The sequence below is a fragment of the Cricetulus griseus genome, chromosome 3 (genome assembly GCF_003668045.3).
Source record: "Cricetulus griseus strain 17A/GY chromosome 3, alternate assembly CriGri-PICRH-1.0, whole genome shotgun sequence".
NCBI lineage: Eukaryota > Metazoa > Chordata > Mammalia > Rodentia > Cricetidae > Cricetulus > Cricetulus griseus.
Genome location: NC_048596.1, coordinates 245,368,016 through 245,385,770, shown reverse-complemented (window position 1 = coordinate 245,385,770; position 17,755 = coordinate 245,368,016). Strand labels below are relative to the sequence as shown.

At 42.0% G+C, this 17,755-nt stretch overlaps 1 protein-coding gene and 1 long non-coding RNA gene across 6 annotated transcripts in view; one reads left to right on the top strand and one right to left on the bottom strand.

Annotated features, from left to right (window-relative positions):
* The window catches only part of Carmil1 (capping protein regulator and myosin 1 linker 1), a 278,033-nt gene that overhangs the window by 198,282 nt on the left and 61,996 nt on the right, over window positions 1-17,755 (top strand). For all 5 annotated transcript variants that reach the window (XM_027409345.2, XM_027409351.2, XM_027409347.2 and 2 more), the window contains exons 21-25: window positions 5-177; window positions 742-810; window positions 4,559-4,652; window positions 10,069-10,167; window positions 16,994-17,122. In XM_027409345.2, the coding sequence (XP_027265146.1) occupies window positions 5-177; window positions 742-810; window positions 4,559-4,652; window positions 10,069-10,167; window positions 16,994-17,122 (564 nt within the window). The remainder of the gene's footprint in view (window positions 1-4; window positions 178-741; window positions 811-4,558; window positions 4,653-10,068; window positions 10,168-16,993; window positions 17,123-17,755) is intronic.
* Window positions 1,179-4,565, bottom strand: LOC113835007. The gene is made up of 2 exons (XR_003484118.2): window positions 2,664-4,565; window positions 1,179-1,687 (listed from the first exon to the last, which is right to left on the bottom strand). It is a non-coding gene; the product is annotated as an uncharacterized LOC113835007 (long non-coding RNA).

Sequence of the window (17,755 nt, the reverse complement as noted above, 5' to 3'; positions counted from 1 at the left end):
ACAGCCTCTGCAGTCCTTGTCCCTGGCTGACTCAAAACTCAAGGCTGAGGTCACCATCATCATCAATGCATTGGGCAGCAACACCTCCCTGACCAAAGTGGACATCAGTGGAAATGGCATGGGGGATATGGGAGCGAAGATGCTCGCCAAGGCTCTGCAGATCAACACCAAGCTCAGGTAGGCAGGGCTGTCCAGGCCCCAAGGGGCGGATGCTCCTTCTGGGAAGTCTGGGCCTCCCAGGGTACCTGCTGGAAAGAAAGTAGTTTCATACTTTCATCAGAGTACTTGCTTGGGACGCTCCTGAATGTATACATAGACTTATTGATGGATAAGGAGAAAGGAAGGAAGGAAGAAAGGAAAGAGAAAAGAAAGAAAAATTATTGGGTGAGATGGCCATTTTTGTTTTGTTGAAACAATTGAATGTTATTCGTTGCTTACATAATGCTATTTAAATGCTTACAGGCTTGTCCAACCTATGTCCTGTGGATGGCATGCTGCTGCATGCAGCAAGAGATAGCTTTGAATTCAGTCCAATACACACTCTTAAACTTCCTTAAAACATTACGATATTTCTAAAAAAATAAGTAACTGCCTTGCATGGCTTTTGGTCATGAGTGTTCTGTCAGGATGTCAAAAGGTTGGATGTGCCTAGACAGTGTTGATTCGAAGCGATTTATCTCCAGCAAGACGATCATCTTCATCTCAGTGTCTGATCATTGACATGGTTTCATTTCCAAACAGGACAGTCATCTGGGACAAAAACAACATTACTGCACAAGGCTTTCAAGATATAGCCGTTGCTATGGAAAAGTAAGTTTTAATTGGGATTCTTCTCTGACAGAGCAGTGAAGAACCAATGGCATTAGTGCCACCTGTGGGGTGGTAGAAGAAACTATAGGTAGAAATCAGATCTTTGCCAACCAGCCATGCAGTTCAGGAGACCAGTGGCTTGGCTCTGATGTGAGTTTTCTCAAGTGCAGAACAAGGGTGGAGGTAATGATCTGCCAAAGCAGATGGTCATCAGAGGTCACTGTTCCTCCTGCTTTTGTGGTCCACAGTCCCTCTGCACTGGGTTTACTCTTCTGTTTATCTGGACAACATGAGGGTAAAGATGGGGACGGGGATGTGTGTATAGTCCAGATAATAAAAATGACATTGATTAATGGTGAGTCCCAGGCTTCTTTTATTGCTATAGAAGTTTTATTTTAGTTGCTACTGATAGTTACAATTGTTATTTGCTGCCCTACGTACTTTTCTGATCAATGAAATGAAAAAAAAAAAGTAACAATAATAGACAGGGATGAAAATAATACTAGAATGTCTTGTTTTCTGCTTTGACTCATGTCAGACTAAGAAATCAGAGTGTCTCTAAAGCAGAGAGGTGTTTCTAGCATTCACCCAGAAGAGCAAAACATCATGTGGACAACCCATGTGCCTTTGTTAACCTTGAGCACATTCATGGAGGTTGAGGCAAGGCCAACAGGGAAAATTCACTGAGCTTACTAGACAGGAAGCTTGTTGGTCTGGGGGACCTGAGGCAGAACTTGATGTCAGCTCATTGATGGAGGTGCTGTTGCCAGGCAATTGTTCTTGCTCTTGCAGAATCTTGTCTTAATTGCTGCAGCCTTAAAAAATGTTAAAGATGACATTTTCTTACTGGAACTTGTGCACATGGACCATGGTGCTTCTAGAATCAGAAGGAACGGTGTCACTATTTATCTGAGACTTTCAGGCAGGAACCCTCTTCCTACCCTCATTAATCCCTGGGTCTGGTGTGGATGGGTGTGATAAGAGTGGAACCTGGCTACCATCAGTTTTCAGAAATGCTAGAAGCAAATTCTGAGCCTTGGACAGGAGATGTACTAAAACACACTGGGAGATGGGGCTGCCACGGAAAAGCCCTTTCCCCAAGAAAGGGAGGAAATTTTCACTGTCCTGGATCACTCCCCACTGTGCTGTCTCCAGCCCCATCAGCCAGCATATGGCGTATCTCACTTCTTCGTTTATTCTTTATTTTCTCCCTAGGGAGAGGATAAGAGTTAATGTTCTTTAAATTTCTCTTTTGTTTTGGTTTGGTTTTTTGAGGCAGGGTTTCACTACGTAGCCTTAATTCACAGAGATCCACTTGCTTCTGCCTCCTAAGTACTGGGATTAAAGATGTGTGCTACCATGACCAACTCCAAATACCTTATTGCTCTTAATCACATGCTTCTACTTGAGCCAGGAATCAGAGTACAAAATAAGAAGGATTCAGTTCCTAGCCCCCACCACACACACACACACACACACACACACACCTCACCCCCACCCTCTTTTGAGACCTTGTCTTGCTATGGTAGACCATGCTGATTTCAGACTTGGAACAGTCCTCTGGCCCCTCTCCTGACTTGGAGTTCAGGGATTACAGGGCAAGTAACCCGCCTGGCTTCCTTATTTGTAGTAACACCAGGCTATAGAGTATAGGGGAGGCAGCTTACCACATCACAGTATACCACCTTCTCCAAGAGCTGTCTGTGACTACAAAACCACCTGTGTCTGTCGCTAGAGCAGGAACAGTGATCTTTACTGTGTTCATATCACAGCAGCCATTCCAATCTTGCAGGACACTGCCATCCCAGACTGGCATTTAAGAGAAGCCAGGAACACACCCTGTCAGTCCTCACCATTTCCCAGTGGATGCTGGTGTGTCTGGATCAGTCAATTATGTATGCTGGGCTCCAGGGTGCCAGATCTTCCATATCACTGTTGGTTAAATCAACCATGCTGGTCTGGAATATGATAAAAATGGGATGTGGGAAAGATTATAAAAAGATTTATAGTCTTTTAATTCCATTTGGCTCATTCCTTTTATAAGCAAACAACTTGTAAAACAAAGTAAACAAAGATAGAAATTAAAATTGTAGGGGCATGTCAGCCTTCTTTTGTTTAATTCTGTATTGAAGTACTCTATCTTGTGGACTACATGGCTGTTTTCTCTATGAGGAAACAGCTATCTAAATTGTTGCTAATAAAACAATTTTTTTGATTATTCATTCATTACTAGTGCCTTATGTAGGGGGGTTAGTTGCTAAGTCACTATTCTGGTGATAGCCACCTAAATGTCCATAAGACTCACAGCTGCTCATGGTTTGGAGATCTAAAGCATGACTCCAGTGTTACTCCATTATATGTGAAGAATGCCCAGGTATACCATCAAATGGCCCAATAGATCACTTCCCTCCCACCCCCCAACAGCAAGCTGTAGAAGTGAACAGTCACCTTGTGGGTGGGGGTGAGCAGTCATCTGCTGTGTTGGAGTGTGTGTTTCATAGCAAGTGGGAATGGTTGTCCAGGCACACAGAAACATGGAGCAGGGCAGGCTCTGAGGTAGGCCAGATTCCAATTTCTGTGGTATTTTTCACCCCAAGTGGCTGTCCCCTACACTCTTGAGTCTGATCAGCCTACCAATAGCAATGACATAGCATGGGCATAGTACTCTATAGCTGGTTTCTGCACATGATGGCTTTGGCTGATTTATTAGGCAAGTTGAACAGTGGCTCACAGGGATCAGGGTGCCTAGCTAGGCAGGCCACCCATTTTCCCCAGGCTTATTCTAGAGATGGTTACATGTTATGGATATATTTATCCAAAGAATGCCAGAATAGAAGACACTATTTTGTGGGTGCTAATGGCTTGACATCTTATTTGGTTTTGTTTCCTTTTTTTTTTTTTCTTTTTTGGAGACAGGGTTTCTCTGTGTAGCTTTGTGAAGCCTATCTTGGCACTCACTCTATAGACCAGGCTGGCCTCAAATTCACAGAGATCTGCCTGCCTCTGCCTCCCATGTGCTGGTGGCATGTGCCACCAATGCCAGGCTGTTTCCTTCTTGTACCCATTTTGGTCTTGCTATCACATTCAATTGTCAGGTACCATCAGATCTGTAGATAGCTGCAACCATGAAACTAGTTGATACTAGACTTTCTTCCTAGACTCTTTATCCATCCATCTTTCCAGTTCCAATGAGATTTTGTCTTTCATGTTAATTTAGAATGGAATGCAAAACTACATTCATCAACCTCATCTCTGTTTTGTAGGACAGTGCACATTAATGGTGTCATCCAGCCTTAATGCATATGGATATTTAAGACTACTCTGCAAAATCTAGGGCTCTTTATGGCTGTGTGACTTAGAGAGGTATTTTGTTTTGTGGGGCCTGGACTTGTTTTGTAGTCTTGGCTGGACTAATACTTCCTGTATTGTCAAGGCTGGCCTCAAATTCAAAGCAATCCTCCTGTTTCAACCTTCCCGGTACTAGGAATGCAAGTGTACACCAGTTTAGCAAGGATAATTCTTTGGTGTGTTTGTTTGAGACAGCATCTGGTGTAGATCAGGCTGACCTCAAATTCCCAGAGATCTGCCTGCCTGTTTCCAGAATGTTGGGATTAAAGGCGTGCACCACTGTGTCTGACTTGTAAAAGATATTCTTGCAGCTATCTTTTTAGATCTCAAAAAAAAGTGCTCAATTGTGATAACAGAATGGTTTTTTTTTAAAGTGTATGCTTTTTGTTCCTTTCTCCAGGAACTACACACTGAGATTCATGCCAATTCCTATGTATGATGCTTCCCAAGCTCTTAAAACAAACCCTGAGAAGACAGAAGAGGCTCTGCAGAAGGTATTGACAACTGAGAGAGCTGAGTACATTGTGCTCACATTTGAATTGTGTTTATACTTATTCTGAACATATGGCTATGACTTTCTCATAGAGCTTTTTAAAACCATGTATTCTTAAGATCATGACTGGCATGATTCTTAACTGGGTGTGGAAAAAAATAATGAAGACCTAAACCTTGCATGAACTTTTAGGGGAATACAGTAAAATGCTTATTATATCATCATGTCCAAGTATAGACACCTCCTCATCTTTGGAGAATGTGGGGAGCCGAGGCATCTCTTGTTCAATAGCTTTCCCATATCTCATTTTTCAGGATTTTGTTTGTTTGTTTGTTTTTGGTCTTTTGAGACAGGGTCTTCTATAGCCCAAGGTAGCCTCAAATTCAGTGTGTATCAAGGGATGACCTGAACTTCTGGTCCTCTGCCTATATCTGTCAAGGACTACAAGCATCCTTTGCTTTTTATGACTACATATCTCTAAGTTTAGATGTGCTCCTATGTTCCATTTTCACTCTGGTGCTTTTTCTAGAGCTTTGAAGTTGTTTCTCTCTCTTTGATGGTACCATGGTACCATCCTCTAGCCAGACTCCCAAATCTGGCTTTTCCTTTCTCACATCTTTGTTAGCCAATAGGCCACACAGTTGCCAGATTATATAGGCTAAAGCTATTTTCTCATTCTCTTGCCCCTGTGTTAATAATGCCACATTTGGCAATTCCTGTCTCTTTTCCATGTTAGAAAAATTAGCCACCATCTTTTATGGTAAATCTAAACAGGCGAAACATTCACACCATCCTTCACTGGCACATTTTTTTTTTCTGATAAATAAAACTTCATCTCCCTAACACAGAATGTAGTTCTATCTAGATCTGCCTTCTCTCTGCCTCCAGCTCTAACTTTTCATTCTGCCCCATCTCAAGGAACTGCAATGTTGAATCTGACATAAGAGTTAATAGTCTGTTTATACTGGCTTTTCTGGTCATTGAAGTTTGAGAACCATTGCCTTTCTTTGGTCAAGACTCAGCTCCTTCTACACTACTGTGCTTGGCTCTTGAGTTTGAAATCTAGTGTCTAGAGCACTCACAATGAATCCTTGGGGCGGTTTCACTCCCCTGATGGAGTGGCCCTCCTGGGATTTCCTCACCTGGACATGGAGTTAAGTTACTCTCCTTTTCTCTCCTAACAGACTTTCTTAGTTACTTTCTGTTGCTGTGATACAAGACACTGGCCAAAGCCAATTTGAAGAAAAAAAGACTTAGTTTGGCTTATGGTTCCAGAGGAATAGAGTTCATTATGGAGAGGAAGGCTTGACAACAGGCAAGGGAAGCATGGAGGCAGGTGCAGAAAACTGACCACATTTCTAGCCACATACAGGAAGCAGAGAGGCAGAAGAGGAAGTAAGGCAAGGTTATAGCCTTCAAGGTCTGCCCATGCCCAGTGATGTACTTCCTTCAGCAAGGCTGTACCTTTTCAAAGATCAAGAACCTCCCCTAGATGTGCCACCATCCAAAGACCAAGTATTCAAATACATGAGCCTACAGGGGACATTTCTTCTTCAATCACACAGACCATGAGCTTCTTGAAGGAAAAGCCCATGAGATTTTCAAACTTTTCCATTCTCTGCAATTAGTATATTTCCCATCATATGTGCTTAGAGCCTTCTTAACCATTTTGAATATAAAGGAATAATAGGAAGTACCAGGGAAAGATCTATAATGGCAAAAGAAATTATTCCAGATTTTCATTTGAAATATATGACTTTAAAACCAATTCTTACCTAAGTATAGTAATTCACCTCTATACTCCCAGGAGGATCTCTCTGAGTTCAAGTTTAGTCTGAGCTATAGAGTGAGACCCTAGCTCACAAAACAAACAAAAAGCCCAACTTTTCCCAACTTTGTAGCCTTCAGTAATTACTTAATTCTTGTGAACTTTAGTTTTCACACACATACACACTTTTATACGTATGTATGCATGCATGTGTATATGCATATATATGAATATAAATAGGAAAAAATATGTTGTACCCTAATTATGTTTAATGGGATGCTAATAAATATTTTAATGTATGAGGTCCAGGTACAGCATTCAAATGTTTATCATAAATTAACATGGGTGCAGCCTTTAAAACAGCAAAAGAGATGGTTCTGTTTCATCTCTGCTGTGTAGATGAGGAAATGGAAGGGAAGGGCCACTAAGAATTTGGCTAGGATTACAGACACCCATTACAAAGCCATGCTGAGGCATGCAAGTTCTTCAGGTGCATAGAGAGAGCGAAAAAGCATTAAAGAGGGAATTAAGGCAAAATAAAGTTCCATTTTTCTTAGTTCAAATTGTTCTAAGAGATGATTGCTTCCTTAAAGAAATCCTAGTAACAGTGTGCTGGATCTCAGTCATAGTGTGTGGAGACATGAGGCTACTGGGTATTGTATTTGTGGTGACCTCTGATGACTAATACCATGTGGAGACTTGAGATGACTGGTTGTCACAGTGTGGAGATGCAAGGTGACTGAATATCTTAATGTATGTTGATGTAAAGCAAATGACAGCATGCTGAGACAAGATGAAGGTAGACCAGCAGTCCTCATGACAAGAGATTGCACTTTTTATTAAATGTGTAATGCTATTTGGAAGTAGACCTGAATGTATTATAAACTTGTATTTTGGATGTTAAGACAAACACTGAAAAAAAAAAAAAAAAAAAAAACAGGGCTCGTGCTGTGTTCATGTAGCTTCAGCTGGGGGAAGGGAGCTTTCTGTTCTACTGCCTCATCAGTGTTTGCTGGGAAGGAGCTTTTGCTCTGCTTTCTCTTTCCTGGGATGCAGGTAATTACTGTCTGGGTTTAATTGTTCCTAATTGCAATTGAATAGTACTTATTTTAGCATATGGAAAATTAAGATGAAAATGTAATAACAGTAAGAGGTTCACAGTTATTAGACATTCTTAACCAGGGAACCGCAGTGACAAATTAAAAGGCAAATGGTTAAGACACATTATTAAAACAATAAAGAAGGGAAGGATAAACCAAGATGGCACAATTTATCCACCATAAATCATTCTTTTCTCTCTTGGATACAGTGTCTCACTTAACTCAGGTTGGCCTTATAGTCCTTTTTATCTTGCCTTTGTCACTTCTGATTTCACTGCATATGATTGCTTCCTATGGTGTAGCTGCTGATGTTTATAGGGGTGTGTGTGTGTGTGTGTGTGTGTGTGTGTGTGTGTGTGTGTGTGTGTGTGTGTGTGTGTGTGTGTGTGTGTGTGTGTGTGTGTGTGTGTGTGTGTGTGTGTGTGTGTGTGTGTGTGTGTGTGTGTGTGTGTGTGTGTGTGTGTGTGTGTGTGTGTGTGTGTGTGTGTGTGTGTGTGTGTGTGTGTGTGTCTGTACTGAGCAGTCACACATAGAACACTTTGTAACCAGTTTCTCTTCCTGTTGCTAAGATAAAATACTCTAACCAAAGCAACTCAAGGTAGGAAGGGTTAATGGTGGTTCCTATTTATAAGCTATAGCACATGGTGGGCGCACCATAGGTGTAGAGGCTTCGGAGAGCTGCTCACAGTACATCTGAGGTCAAGAAGCAGCGAACAAGGATTGTGTCCAGTTGCTTTCTCCATTTCACACAGTCTTGGTTCCCCTGCCCAGAGAATGGTCCTGCCCCTGATTGAGATGGTCCTTCCCACATCCATTAACAGTAATCAAAATATCCTCCACAGACATATCCAGAAGCCCAGATTTGAACTCCTGAGCCCTCTGCTCCCACCTTCCCAGAACTGGGATCACAGGCATGCACTACCATGTTGTTTCTGTGGTGGTGGGAACTGAATGCATGGTCTCATGTGTGCTATGTTAGCACTCTATTAACTGAGTCGTATCTCCAGTCCCTCAGATCATTCTTTGAAAGTATATTTATTTCTTTGAGACAGCTCTCTGTATGTAGCCCAGGCTGTCCTAGAACTGCCTGTGTACCCCAGGCTAGACCTTAAACTCACAGTGATACTCTTTTTTATGCCTCTAGAGTATTGAAATTGTAGGCTTTCAACACCATACCCAGTGAAAACCCTCCTCATAGGTGTTTAGCATTCTAACTAGTTCATCCTGCACCCTGTGTACAGAGAGGGCCCATCCCACAGTCTGTTGATCTTCATAAACACTTCCTTTCCATCTGGTTATAATTTGTGCCTTCCCAGTTTAAGAAGAGTTTGTATACTAATTGTCAAACCACTTCAGGGTTTCTTGCTTTGTGCAGGGATATGTTTTCTTATTTGCTATGACTTTATTAAAATCGAAACTATGAAAATTTGGTAGATTATTAAAATTAGATTATACCAAAGTTACTACTTTTATAACTGTTACTTGTTACGATAAATCTTTCCTGCCAAAAGCCGCCCGAGCCCCACCACCACATGTGCGCTTTACGCCAGCCGCCCGCCCGAGTTAGGGCCCAAATGAACACACAGAGAGACTTGTATTAGGTTCAAATGCCGCTTGGCCAATGACTAGGATTCTCATATGTTAGCTCAGTCTCAATTATCATAAATCTATATATTTTATAAGACTTATCTTATAGAGAATGCCTTTCGTTGGCGCCCTCTCTTGCCAGTGGCTTGCATCCTGCTGCTGGAGGATGCGAAGGGGAAAAGGAGAGAACTTCCTGTTTCTCCTTGCTCAAATATGAGTCACCTTGCTATGTCACTTCCTGCCTGGATCACCACTTCTCTACTACATTTCCCAGAATCCTCTTTGACTCCTAGTCCTGTCTAACTTGCTGTTTCATTGGCCAAACAGAACTTTATATAAACAATCAATAAGATAAACATACACAGAAGTACTTCCCCCATCAGTTCTTCCCTCTCTCTCTCTCTCTCTCTCCCTCCCTCCATCCATATTTCCCTCCCTATGTTCCTCCCTTGTCCTCAACCTTTCTTCCCTCTTCCTCTTTCCCTTTCCCTGACAACCCCCAGCCCCACCCCCCGCACACACACATGCTTGCCTTCCCCTCTTTCCTTGCTTCCTTTAATAATTAGCCAGGTGCTGATCAGTTCTGGGGTGTGGATGAAGTTGAGGTTCAGAGGGTACAATTGCCCTCTTTTGAGGAGAATCATTTCTGAACTGCTTGGTAGTTAAAACTTCTCATCTCCTGCCACCCAGGGATGAGAAGCCTGAGCCAGCAGCTGCTGCCACTGGCTTATCTCTGTCAGCTTCAGACTCACACAACAATGAGTTCAGCTACCTCTGAAAGCTCATTTTCCAGCTAAAAGCACCTCTGATAAACTCCAGTGTCAGAGCTCTGTCTGAGTCTGGATGAGTTATGGGCTCAAAGAGCTAGTTGGTGGGCCATGCTTACTGACTCATAGCCTGATAACTTTATTCCCTGAGGAGTAAAAATGTGCTCTTGAGAGATATGTGTGTTCTATTTCCAGATAGAAAATTATCTGCTACGGAATCACGAGACTAGAAAATACCTTCAGGAGCAGGCCTACCGCCTCCAGCAGGGCATTGTCACCAGCACCACCCAGCAGGTAAGGGCCCCACTGTCTCCGGACTGTCAGCAGAGGCTCGCAGGGCCTAGTTCCCGGAGGACCTAGCAGATGGAAGGAGAGAAAAGTGTTTTTGAGCATTAAGAAGGAACTGCAATAAGAAATGGCATCCTAGAAGCTACCAATTGGAGAAAAACTTTTTGTTGTTGTTGTTGCTGTTTGTAAGTGTTGAAAATTAGGAGACTGTGAAAGTGAAAACTCAAGACAGGGATTGAAGAAGAAAACTGAATAGAAACAGAGCTGAGTTCTACTTTACATTTCATGGAATCATGCAATTTTTGATCATTAATATATATATATGAAAAATAAGATACATTTGGTTCGGAAATGGAGACAGTAGTTCAAGCCTATAATCTCAGCCTTGGGAGTCAGAAACAGGAAGATTAGGAGGAGTTCATAGTCATCTTTGACTTTGGACAGAGTTTGAGTTAACCTGGGCTGCATAAGTTCCTGTCTCAAAACATTAAAACAAAAGCACACAAACAACTTAAGGTGAAAGCCACAGCAAAATCAAGTGGTTATCTCTGAAGGTTGAGAGAAACTGACAGGATTCCTTTTATTGTCATTGGTTATCTCAGAGAGTGCTGAGTGAACCTACCCTCCTAGACATTTCAGGACTGTTCACACGTCTACTGATTACATGTTTTACTTAATTAGGAAAAGTCAAGTAATATGTGTCAAGAATTTTTTTTAGTATTTCTGACCTAGCACAACTTTTGAGAAAGGATTATTTAGATTTTGCCAAGCCTTAAAAATCTAATTTTTCCCCTGTTAGTGACTAGCATTACTTGAATATTTTACAGCTACTGTTTCTAACAGATTTTAATTTTTTCTTAAGATCTATTTTTATTTTTAATAGAGGTATCAGATAGGTGTACACAAGTGTAAATGCCCACAGAGGCCAGAAAAAGGTATTGCCTGGAGCAAAAATTATAGGCTTTGTGACCTGCCAGACCTATGTTTTCTGGCAACCAAACTCAGGTCCTTGGCATGAGCAGCAGTGCTTTTATGCACTGAACCATTACTTCAGCCCTGGTTCCAGTGTTTAACCTTAAAAGCAGCAAGACTGTTAACACCATACCTTTGCCTCCTTTCCAATAATGAGATACCAAAATGTAAGCTTCTTTCTCAATCCAGTGTCTTTCCAACTTCTTTCAGATTGAGAGAGCAACCCCCAACCCCACACCAAAACAATGACAACAAAAAACCCACCAAAAGTAAATAGAAACAAACAAAACCACAAAACCACAAAAGTGCTTGTTCTTCACATCAGATTCTTTTCATCTTCTCATGGAAAGCAACGGCACACAGGAGAGGGCTGTGGATGCTTAACTCTGCCTTGGTGGCTCATTCTGAATTATTTGAGTCATTAAGTACTAGGTACACTGCCGCCTTTCACTTTGGGGATTTCTTGGGATTTTATGACCAGCTATTTTCCTACTTGAATCATTTCAGCGGCTTCAGGGGAGATGTACCTTGAAGTATTAAGACATTCAAATACAGGAAGAAAAGACCTTTTGTGACAACTGTTCCAGAACCCCCTAACCAGTGGTCATGCCCCCAGATGACAAGGGAAGAATCACATTCTGAAATCACATGGCTCTTCATGCATTGGTTGTCTGGTGTCTTTGTCTAGGATTTTGTAAGAATCAATACTGTCTTTTTGTTTTTGAATTCTCTGCTCTCACTCACCAGATAAGCCATCTTAACCAGGTGTGGGGAAACTGTCTAACATAGTAAATATTCTAGGCTTTGTGTACCTACTGCAGGTATCACCTTCTGCCACTGTGTCGTAGATAAAGCCATATACCGTGTATCAGGTTTCATGGATGCACTGTGAGCTTGTCTATGGATTAAATATCACAAAGTCGGGCCCAGAATTATCCGCTCCAAGCTCTAGTTCTTCTCCAAAGAGCTATTTTCTCAACACTCTTGAACTCTTTTTTTCTCCTTGAGATCATTACTTGGCTAACCTCCCCAGCCTGTAACAATCTGAAACATGACCCCTATATATGTCCACTGAAGTGGCTCTCAGTAATTGTCCCCATCAGTAAGTCTAAGAGTCCTTTTCGTATTGAGGCTGTGTCTTGCTGTGTTGTCTGGCTAATGTCCGATTCCCTGTGTACTGATGCTCCTGTCTCTACCTTCCCTGGGGGTTATAGGCCTGTGCCAGCACACCTAGCCCTTGCAATAGTATTGACTCTGGGTGTTTTTTCCCACTCTGTCTTGATATGGCTTGATGGTGGGGCTATTTTCTTACTCAGGATTTTCTCTCTTCAGCATCAGGAATATGGATGTGTTTCTCTTGTATAAAGAAATAGCCAAAGAGGAAAAGAACTTTGTTTCCTTAAGAAGTTGTTTGGTGGAAGAAGTAGGGACAAGTTGAAAGTGACTCAAGATGGCATTTATTGTGAGGGGTTTCTATGCTTTGGTTCAGCAACCCAGGAGCTCTGAAGGAGCCTGCTAGTCCCTGCAAGTGTACCATGAGTTAGTTGGGTGATGAGGTTGCTGAAGAAGCCAACTGCACTTCTGTCAACTCAGAGGATGGAAGTGGGTAGTCCAGCTCTGCCCACCCCTGTCATTTTACTGAGGCTTCCAGACAGAACAGTAAATTCAGGGAAGGTATATCTCAAATAGGGTGAGCCTGCTGGTGACTATTGAACTATATCACTGTAGAAACAAATATCATTAATGTAATGATTGGGAATGTTAAGTAGAAAGAGTAGGTGAGGGAAGAAAAGAGTGTTCAAGTATTTGGATGACCCTCTGTGATAACGCTTCAGGTTCTCAGTGGGGGAAGATGTTTGACAAGAGTTTGGGAAGCTCGATTAGGACACAGATAAAGAAAGGTCATTCTGAGCAGTGACATAATGAGCATTTCCATAGAATGCTGGTTGCCTTAATTGCCTTTCCTGTTGCTCTGATAAAATGCTCTGACAAGCAACTTAGGAGACAAAGGGCTTGCTGTGGCTCACAGTTCAAGGGTTCCTTCTCACAGCAGGAAAGTTAAGATAGCAGAGCTTTGCAGCTGCTGAGCACATGGCATCCACAATGAGGAGGCAGAGAATGGTGGATGCATCCTGCTATTCAATCCCCTTGCCCAAATATTAAGAGGATGGTCCCGCCCACAGCTCACAGCTCACAGCTCACAGCTCACAGGCTTTGCCTTGATGTCATTGAAGTGATCCCCCACAAGCCAGCTCAGGGTCCAGACTCCTGGAAAATTCTAGATTCTGTCAAGTTAACAAAGAACACTGACCACAGCAGTCAACACTGTTATGTGTTAATTTTAAAAAGTAAATGGACACTAGCAGTTGTGTGTCAGATGAAGCAGGAAGAGTTAGTCAAAAGGACCACATTCCTCTACGTCCTCTTCCATGATGCTTTGTAATTGGATAACTAGAGCAGTCTCTTTGCTACTCTGTAGATGGGCTTTCTGTCCTGCCCAGTCCTCAAGCTGTTAATCTCAAATAAACACACAAAGGTTTATATTAATTATAAACTGTTTGGCTGATGGCTCAGGTGTCTTATTGGCCGGCTCTCTCTTAATTATTAACCCATTTCTATTAATCTGTGTATCTCCACAAGATATTGGCTTACCAGTGATGCCAGGATCTCTTGCTTCCTTGGCAGCTACATGGTGTCTCCCTGATGGTGACTCACTTCCAGTGTTCCTCTTCTAGAATTCTCCTAGTCTGGTAGCTCCACCTATACTTCCTGCCTGGCTACATCCTGTTTGTCCACCAAAACAGCTTTACTTATCAACCAATAAAAGAAACATATATTCACAACATACAGAAGGACCTCCCCCACCACTACCCCTCCTGTTAATTGTTTTCAATTATATGCTTTAGGGGTATGGATTATAAAATGATAGTGAGACACCTAGATTTGCCCCCCCCCCCACACACACACCAAAATTTTAACTTTGCCCCATGTCGCCTTAAGTAAATAACTTGCCTTTCACATCCCCTGGGCTCCAAATGTGCTACATTTGTTTTTGTTAAAGTTTAGCAATTGCTTGGATGAGCCCTTATAAAATGAGAGTTTGTCTCATTTGAAGAACAAAAATTTTATTTTCCTTTTGGCTTTAAAAGTGTTCCGTGTGGAGACCATTTTTGTGGAGTTCATTTAAACACTCTCTCCTCTGTGAGTGCTGATGGCACACACTTCAGGGGGCTCTTTGGTGCTAGTGGAGAGGATTGACTTTATTGGGTTGCTTCCACATGCCTCTTGGGTTGGCCTTTTGTGGCTTCGGATGTGTATCTAGTTTATCTTCTGAAATTAGAAAATCATTCTTAATCAGATGTGAATTATTGATGACCATTTTTGTTTGGATCAATATGCCAGTTTGAAGAGTAAAGATTTATGTCCATCATGAAGGTTTTTAGAAACACAGTCAGCTCTCTGCAGGGCATTGTGGGAATGCAGAAAGTATTCAATTCCTGCCTGTACGCATAGATTGGAGGTGGAGAGTGGATGTAAAATGAGAAGCTGTTCCTATGAGGGGCTTGAGACAGTCACTTACAGGAAGTCTGGGAATGCTACAACAGAAGGGCTGCTGGGTGCATCCACAGTGCTCTTACTAGGCCCTCATCAACAGGATAGAGGCTTTGAGAGGGGGTGATTTACTGGATTGTCTTCATAATGCCTGGAAAGACATTGTGAGCCTGACTTTATAAAAGGAAAGATGAGAGAGGCGCCAGCACTGCAGCAGGAGACCCTAGTTCTGAGGTCAGAATCCAAGTCTATATTCTATTCTGAAAGCACTCTCTCTGTCCCTCTCCTTAGGGTTTCACAATGTTGTCGTGGCTGTCCTGCCAACCTCTATGTAGCCTAGGCAGCCTCAAACTTGTGGTAATCCTCTTGTCTCTGCCTCTGGAGTGCTTGGATTGCAAAGCCTGAAAAATGATTACAATTTTATTTTATTTTGTGATGCTGGGGATTAAACCCAGTGCATCAAGCATGCAGTGCAATTTCTACCAAACTAGTACTATCCCCTTTTGGGTGAGGGGTCTGTTGTTCTGGAATTTGTTCGAGAAGGAAGGGAGACTTTAGCTTCCTATTGACACAATATCAAATTATTCAAAATAAAAAGAAAAGGGTAATTTAATTTAAAAAATAGAACAGTTAAACTTTGTTGATTCAACTGATTTATTAGATGGGCAGGACACTTATAAGGTCCCTGAAGAATGGACACTTTTTCATTTATTTCATTCTTTTATTCATTCATTTCATTTTATTCATTTATTTACTTGTGTATGGGGGTAGGAGGTAGGCATGTCTGTGTGCCTTGCATTCACAAACAGAGATCCCAGGGCACCTTACTTGCAGGAACAGTTGTCTCCTTTGTCATTTGGGTTTTAGGGATAAAACTCAGTTCCTCAGTCTGGGCATGTGCCTTTACCTGCCAAGCCATCTCACTAACCCAACAATTATTATTATTATTTTTGCTTGTGAGACAAGTCTAATATGCCCCAGACTGACTTTGAACCTTGCTTTGCAGCCGAGGATGATTTTAAATTATCCTCTTCCAACTGCCTAGCTAAACAGTATTTTTTAAGACCCTAAAATAGGCATTTAGATGTGATGAAAATGCCAGAGAAAGGTTTTGGAGGTCACCATAATTGCCATTTACTTGAGATGAATCTTTTCTCCTCCTTCATTTCCTCTTGTATACCCACACCTGGCTGACTGTAAAAAAAAAAAAAAAAAAAATAGAGGTTATTTCAGCCCATGGTCCCAGAGGTTTTGAGGACCAGGAGTGAGACCCTGAGCAAGGGATGCCCATTCCATGTGACACCCACCACCACAGGGAGATGTGGTCACTAAGAGAAGGTTGGCCCCAAGGCAGATTTAAAATAAGGATGCGGTAACCATTGTCTACTGTCACTGTGTACACAATGCTCTGCCACTTCCTTTGTGTTCTTTAGTTCAATCCTGGACCCACTGAAAATGATTCGAGTACAAATAGCTTGTGAGACAAAGCTGCTGGGGTAGACACTAGGTGGCATTAACTTCATTGTTACCCATGCTAGTATGACATGACACATCCCACCTTTATCGATTGAGACAATATCTCATGTTGTTCTTCAACTCGCTTTGTAACAACCTTGAACATCCAGATCGCCATCTCAACTACCCAAGTGGTGGGATATCTGATGTGTGCTACCATACCTAGTTTATATGGTACTTGGAATTGAACCCAGGGTTTCATGGAAGCTAGGCAACCATTATCCCAACTGAGCTACAGCTCTAGCTGCCCTGACTTGCTTCTATGCTTTGGTGGTTCTCAACGTATAAAGAAAAGCACTTCATATAATAGAATTTTTAAACTGTCAATTTCCGGAGACTGTTTTGGTTTCCATACAATTGAGACCAACCGGCAGTTGTCAGCATTCTATTGTCATGTCACTAGTCTTGGTAATAATGTAAGACATTGTTTTGTTTCTTCAGCACCTCTCCCTCTATCTGACACACACAAGGCACTTGATGACAGTTAATGAGAGTCACTGTCTAGCAGATCACCATGGGGAGCTACAAGATTTGAATCACCTAGATGATTCACTACACAGTATTCTTTTTAAGGGATAAAAGAGACCAAAATGCCTCAAATCTTTTCCTGGAGCTAATGTGCCATTGGTTTCTTGCATGTTTAGTTAGACTAATTTAATAATTGGTTAACCTCCCTTCTGGAAGATGCCAGCAAGAGATTTTCAACCTCATGCATTCTGTTTTTTTGAATTTTCATTGTCCATTCTGTGTCTTCCTTTTTTGCACCAACTTGGATGCTTTTCTGGTTTCACAGATGATTGACCGGGTATGTGTAAAGGTTCAGGATCACCTCAACTCCTTGCGATCCTGTGGGGGCGACGCTATTCAGGAGGATTTAAAGGTAGCAGAGCGGCTCATGCGTGATGCTAAGAATTCTAAAACGGTGAGTTTCTCCTCGGAATTCATGAGAGTCTGCATTGTTTGTCCTGTTGGTACATGTGTCTATTTCTATCAATGAAAATGAGGAGTGGAGCATGGTGAGAGTTTCAGAGTATACAATTGAGCCCTGAGTAACGGACAACACAATACTCTCACTGTCACCTCTGACCCTTTGTGGTAAAATTTGGTTCCTAGGTTACTCACTCCTGTAATCCTAGAACTTGGGATACTAAGGCAGGGAGGTTGCAGCAAGTTTGAGGCCAGCCTGGGCAGCATATTGAGAACCTGTCTACAAAGACTTCACTCTCCCAAAGTGTGATATAATAGGAAATAGACTTAGTGTGAGCCAGAACCTAGGATCTTTTCCTGTTAGGGTCACGTAAGTAGGGTTTTAATTGTTGTTGTTTTTGTTTTTTTAAGATAAGAGTTTCTCTGTGTAGCCATTGGCTGTCCGGGAACTCGCTCTGTAGGCTAGGCTGGCCTCAAACTCAGAGATTCACCTGCCTCTACCTTCTAAGTGTTGGGATAAAAGGCATGTGCCACTGCTATTCAGTTCATTTAAGTAGTTTTATTTAGTTGTTTCATTGTTGTTTTACTTGCATTTATTTGTGTGTGTGTGTGTGTGTGTGTGTGTGTG